This window comes from Apium graveolens, chromosome 7, assembly GCF_009905375.1.
Source record: "Apium graveolens cultivar Ventura chromosome 7, ASM990537v1, whole genome shotgun sequence".
In the NCBI taxonomy this organism is placed as follows: Eukaryota; Viridiplantae; Streptophyta; class Magnoliopsida; order Apiales; family Apiaceae; genus Apium; species Apium graveolens.
This window is the reverse complement of record NC_133653.1, coordinates 50461243-50466994: the sequence shown is the minus strand read 5'-3', so window position 1 is coordinate 50466994 and position 5752 is coordinate 50461243. Positions and strand designations below refer to the sequence as shown.

General features: G+C 34.1%; 1 protein-coding gene across 1 annotated transcript; it reads right to left on the bottom strand.

The window, feature by feature from the left end:
• Positions 1–551: 551 nt before the first annotated feature.
• LOC141673610 (uncharacterized) lies at positions 552–3646 on the bottom strand. The gene is made up of 6 exons (XM_074480365.1): positions 2574–3646; positions 1999–2364; positions 1487–1801; positions 1272–1350; positions 1143–1187; positions 552–989 (listed from the first exon to the last, which is right to left on the bottom strand). The coding sequence occupies exons 1-6, from the start codon at positions 3644–3646 to the stop codon at positions 552–554; spliced, it is 2316 nt and encodes a 771-aa protein (XP_074336466.1).
• Between the last annotated feature and the right edge of the window lie 2106 nt (positions 3647–5752).

The following is a 5752-nucleotide window of genomic DNA, read 5'->3' as shown; positions in this document are numbered from 1 at the left end:
CACAATGGGTTTCAAGGACTGTTGTGCAACTTAGACAACGGTTTTCCGGTACCAATGTGTTATTTATTTGAGACAATAGTACAGAAAAACCAATGTTAGAAACAAAGCATAACAAACAATAGTTTATCACCACTGTTGAGTAAAAGAGTTTCAGACAATGGTGTCTTACTCGTTTTCTGAATCACCTATATTAGAAAATATATTACAACAACTTTCATGAAAAACCGTTGTCTAATTTTCAGAGGGTTTTAAAAAAATTGCCTAAAACATAAAACAATCTGTAGAAAAAAAGCAAACCAAATGCTGTAAGAACATTTTCAAAGAAATGCTTCCAATAAGCTGTCAAACCAGATGTACGAAAAACTTCTCAACCTAACTGAAAGGTACAAATTACATATAACAATTCTTGGATAAAAATCAAACCAAATCCTTCAAGAACAATGCCAAATCAAATCTTACAATAAATTATCCAACCAAATTTGATTAAGTACAAATATAAGCATAGGGGATAACATAGGCACTTATAGGCAATATCTGATCAGTTGATATAATTATGGAAGTTGAATCATCTCTTCTTCCTCCCGCATATAACTGCTATTTTCTTCCTCGACTTCATCAACAGTTGGGAACATGGTGACATCTACCTCATTCTCAAGTTCAATTTCTACGGATCCCTCATTTTCATCGTCACTTTGATCATCAAACTTGTCTGGTAATTTTAATACAACTGACCAGAATTTTTCAAGAGGGTCGTCAATGTAACAAACTTGATTGACATGTTTACCTAACATAAAAGGGTCATTCAGAAAACCTAACTTATGTAAATTAACAACTGTATATCCTAAATCATCTATCTTAACCCCTTTGTTCATATCTACCCAATTGCACCGAAAGATAGGGACTCGAAAATGCTTATAGTCCAACTCCCAAATACTTGTGATTACTCCATAAAATGTATATGAAATATGCTCAATGTTCTTATCCTTACCCTGCACGAGCATTGTATCAGCATGAACACAAACACCGCTGCATTGAACTTATCGCGTATCATCACGATCTTTTGTGATGTAGGTAACACCATTGATTTTGTAGCCACTGAATGTAGGGACATATTTGTTAGGCCCTTCTGCAAGCCACATTACCTCCTTAGATACCATACTTTTCACATCTAACAATTCTGACGAAATCTGTCCAAAAAATAAAAATACTAAAGCAATTAGACATTTACTTGATTTCTTTAAATTAGAAAAAAATTATTGTCTAGATATTACCTTCTTTTGAAACCAATTAGGGAATGTTTCATTTTGCTTGTTCTTTAGCCATTCTTCATCATTTTCATGTAATGGATATCTTGCAACCAAGAAGGCCATATGTTCATTGTGAGTAAATCAATGTCAGCTTTCGTTGAAAAAAATCATAAAGTTATGGAACAAAAAACATATGTATTTATTACTGAAAAATCAGAAATCTAAATAAAGAAACTTACTTGAAATATGGGGTCAATTCATTACTGTTTTGAAGAAGACACAGATGTGCTTGGTGTAAATCCTTGATGCTCGGCTTTATCATTGTTGCACCAGATAAGGGTCTGTATTTCTCCTTGTTCTTATCCCTTCCCGGTAACCCAACTGTTGGTTTTTCAAAATTAACTAAACACTCAACCGCCTCTTCTGCAATATAGGCCTCAGCGATGCAACCTTCCGGATGAGCCCTGTTTCGAACATATCCCTTGAACGTCTTCATATATCCCTCGAAAGGATACATCCAACGTAGGAAGATAGGACCATAAAGCTCAACTTCTCTTACAAGATGAATAGAGAGATGGATCATTACATCAAACAAGGAAGGGGGGAAGTGCTTTTCTAGCTAGCATAAGGTCTCCACCAATTGAGAGTGCATTTTTTCTAATTTATCGACCTCAATGACTTTACTACAAATTGCCTTGAAAAAAAGCAAAACTTGATAATAGTGCACCTGACCTATTTTTGAAGTACTGACCGAAGTGCGATGGGGAGCAAGTGATGCAACATCGTATGACAGTCGTGAGATTTCATTCCAACAAGTCGCAGAGTGTCCATTGATATTATACCCTTAAGGTTCGAACAAAAACCATCAGGTAACTTCATGACAATCAAGGATGAGCAGACAATCTTTTTTTCTTTATGAAATAAGTTCCAAGATGCCATCGGTAACTTCTCTTTTTTTCCAGGATTTTTTGGTCTCAGCTCTATTCTTATTCCCATTTCAGCCATATCAATACGAACAGATTCTCTATCTTTTGTCTTCCCGGGAATATTTAGCAATGTACCGGTTAAAGCCTCGCATATATTTTTTTTATATGCATCACATCGAGGGTATGGCGAACTGGCAAAAACTTCCAATACTCAAGCTGAAAAAATATAGACATCTTTTTCCAAATTGGTTGAGGTTCCCCTTTTTTCCACCGAGGTTGGTTTTGTGTCTTACCATAAACATGGTCCGCTGGTGGTAGTACCCTTTCTAACACCTCCTCTCCAGTTAAAGGAATAGGTTCTGACAACTTCTCCATGGTGTTATCAAAGGCTGATTTTTACCTTCGATATGGATAATTTCTGGACAGCCATCTACGATGTCTCATAACCACCATCTTTTTGTAAGTAGCCAACCTGGTAGCTTTTGTTTTATCAACACAAACGACACAAGCATTATATCCTTTAATGATGTTACCCGACAAGTTTCCTAAGGCTGGATAATCACTAACTGTCCAGAACAAAATTCCTCTTAGTATGAAAGACTCTTTCTTAAATGCATCGTAAACTTGTTTCGCATGCCAAAATTTCTGCAAATCTTCTATAAGTGGTTGAAGGTATACATCAATATCATTTCCAGGCTGATTTGGTCCGGATATCAATAGACTTAGCATAATGTACCTTCTCTTCATACAGAGCCAATGCGGGAGGTTGTAAATTGAAAGAAACACAGGCCATGTTGAGTGATCACTTCTTGATCCATGGAAAGGATTAAATCCACCAGAGGATAAATCTAACCGAAGGTTCCTAGCCTCTGCAGCAAACTTAGACCAACTTTGATCGACATCCTTCCATGTCTTTGAGTCAGCCGGATGTCTAATTTTACCATCATTTTGTCGCTCAGTTTTATGCCAAGTCATGTCCTTTGCAATCTGAGCTATATTGAACAAATTTCTCAATCTTGGTATCAATGGAAAGTACCATAGAACCTTAGCAGGGATCCCTTCTACTTCTTCTCCTTTCTTGTTTAACTTCCATCTAGATGCCCCACATATTTGGCAAATCGTCTCATCTTCGTCCCTCTCACCGCGGTATAAGAGACAATCATTCGAACACACATGTATTTTTTCATAATCCATGCCTAAAGTACATAAAGTTTTCTTGGCTTCACCAAAAGAGGAAGGCATACTGTTGCCTTCCGGAAGCATTGATGCAAGCAAAAGAAGGACATCGGAAAAGCATTTATCAGAAATACCATGTTTTGCTTTTAAATTATACAACTTGACTAAAGCTCTCATTTTTGTAAAACTCTCACATCCAGGATAAAGTGGTTCATTTTCACCTTGAACATGATTCATAAAATCAGAAGAATCTAACGAAATATCCTCATTATCGACAATATATTGCCCCTTTCTCATGTTTGTAGGATCAACGGATGATTCTGAAGTGTCCTGTTCAGAAACTACATGACTCTGTACATAATTTGACTCACCATGCCATATCCAACACGTATAGGTTTGATCAATACCATATTGATAAAGATGATCCTTAACAGTCTGAGCATTCCAATATTTACTATGAGCGCATCTTAAGCATGGATAACTAATTTTATTTTCTTTAAACCCATTCAGAAATGAAAAATTTAACAATTCATCCACTCCAAGTTTAAATTCTTTTGTTCTTCTATCTGATTTCAACCAAGATCTATCCATATTTACTCAACCAAGTTTAAACCCATTCTTTTGCTCAAATTCCACAAACATATATATTCCATAAAACTCGATATGGAGCCTAATTAAAATTCTTCAAATATATATGAACCCTAATTTCAAGTTCTCCAAATCGATATAAACACCAAATCCCCAAATTGATATGAGTTCAGCATAAACTTACCTAAGTTCAGCAAAGTGAAGTTCCCCTGGATTACTTCAGACATCAAAGAACTGAGACAAATATATGGTTAAGAAATGGTGTATGAAGGAGACAAAAAAAGAGGCGTAATAAAACATAGATACTTCAGATAGACAATGATCACGTATAATAATGCTAGTCAAAGTACTTTATTTCTTGTCAAAAAACTAAAAATGAACATCCTCGTACAACGGTTTTGATTAATAAACGGTGTATGCATTTCAGCACACAACAAAATTCATAAAAACCGTTGTCTTAAACTTTGTATTCGCTTAAATTATTTTTTTATCAAAATTATTTACACTTTCCCCCTCTTTCACCAGTGTTCCCACTTATATTTTTTTTGACAAAAATTGAAATTTTCTTAAAGTAAAAAAATTTGGTTTCTTGGTTTATTTAAAACTCAGGACAATGGTTTCAACAATATTACAGTGTAAGAAAACGTAAGCACAATGGTTTGTAGCATAATTTATTTAAAATCTTGGACAACGGTTTCAACAATTTATCATTGTAGTAACACCTACAAATAAGTGTTTTTTCAATAAACCATTGTCGTATTATATCAACTTTTTCGACAAACACAAGGACTATAAATGATTTTGTAAGCTTCGAAGACATGTAACAAGAGGAACAATTGACATGTTAAAACTTACATTATTAAATATATATTTAAATATCACTAATTGTTTATGAAATAAATTACAAGTGTCTTCTTTTAATTTGTTACATTGCAATCATATACTATATGTGCATTCAGTGGTTACTTTCGAACTATATAGTCGATAACTCTATATAAAAAAATCGGGATTTGTTAAGTTTTTAAATAGACAGTATATCTGTTACAAAAGCGAAACGAGTCATTTTAATGTCGACAAATTCGAATATTTCGCCTTCAACCTTAATTTTTGTTTGATCTAGGGTTATAGGGTTTAGGGTTTAGGGTTTGGTGGCATAATTTTTTCTTACATAAGACAACAGTTTTTGCAATTTCCCATTTTAAGAACATGTAAAAACAAGCCTTTTATACATAAACCATTGTCTCATTACATCCATAATTGTTAGATTATTTTGTCGTCCTTATCATGTCGTGTACTCAAAATCCAAAAATAAATACTAAATTATCGTGGTGTGTTAAAAATTGTCGGGTGTGGCTTATATAAACAACTTTTTAGATACACTTAATTTATACATGACTTCGTTTACTTACTAATTCATTGCCTTTTTATAATTTTTGGAAAATTACCTTCAGGCATGATACTCAAGATTCCTGGTATGTTATGAAATATTCCCTAAATTTTGCCAACATACCAGGAGAATATTTCATAACATACCAACCTAGAAATTGGATAGGTATTTAGCGTGATGTTTTAACCTTGTTGGTGGTTTTTTCTACAGAAAATTCATGAAGAACATGTGAAAAGAAGCCGGATGAATGAGTATCATCATCTAATGTCTCATAAAGGTTATGCCAACCTAGAAATAGAATAGGTTAGTGGTGACATCCTAAATCTACTTAGTCTTTTTATATACTTTGTCTGGTCAATATGAATTTGTATCTTTGAATCATTAATAAAACATGTCGTACATGCAGTTGAAAAAACATCCAGAAGAAC

Excerpts from the sequence above, each read along its gene's own strand:
- LOC141673610 (XM_074480365.1), bottom strand. The coding sequence starts at position 3,646 with ATGAGAAAGGGGCAATATATTGTCGATAATGAGGATATTTCGTTAGAT. Across the intron at positions 1,802-1,998 it reads TTGCTCCCCATCGCACTTCG|AGAAGTTGAGCTTTATGGTC; the intron begins GTCAGTACTTCA and ends TCATCTTGTAAG. Across the intron at positions 1,351-1,486 it reads GAATTGACCCCATATTTCAA|ATATCCATTACATGAAAATG; the intron begins GTAAGTTTCTTT and ends CTTGGTTGCAAG.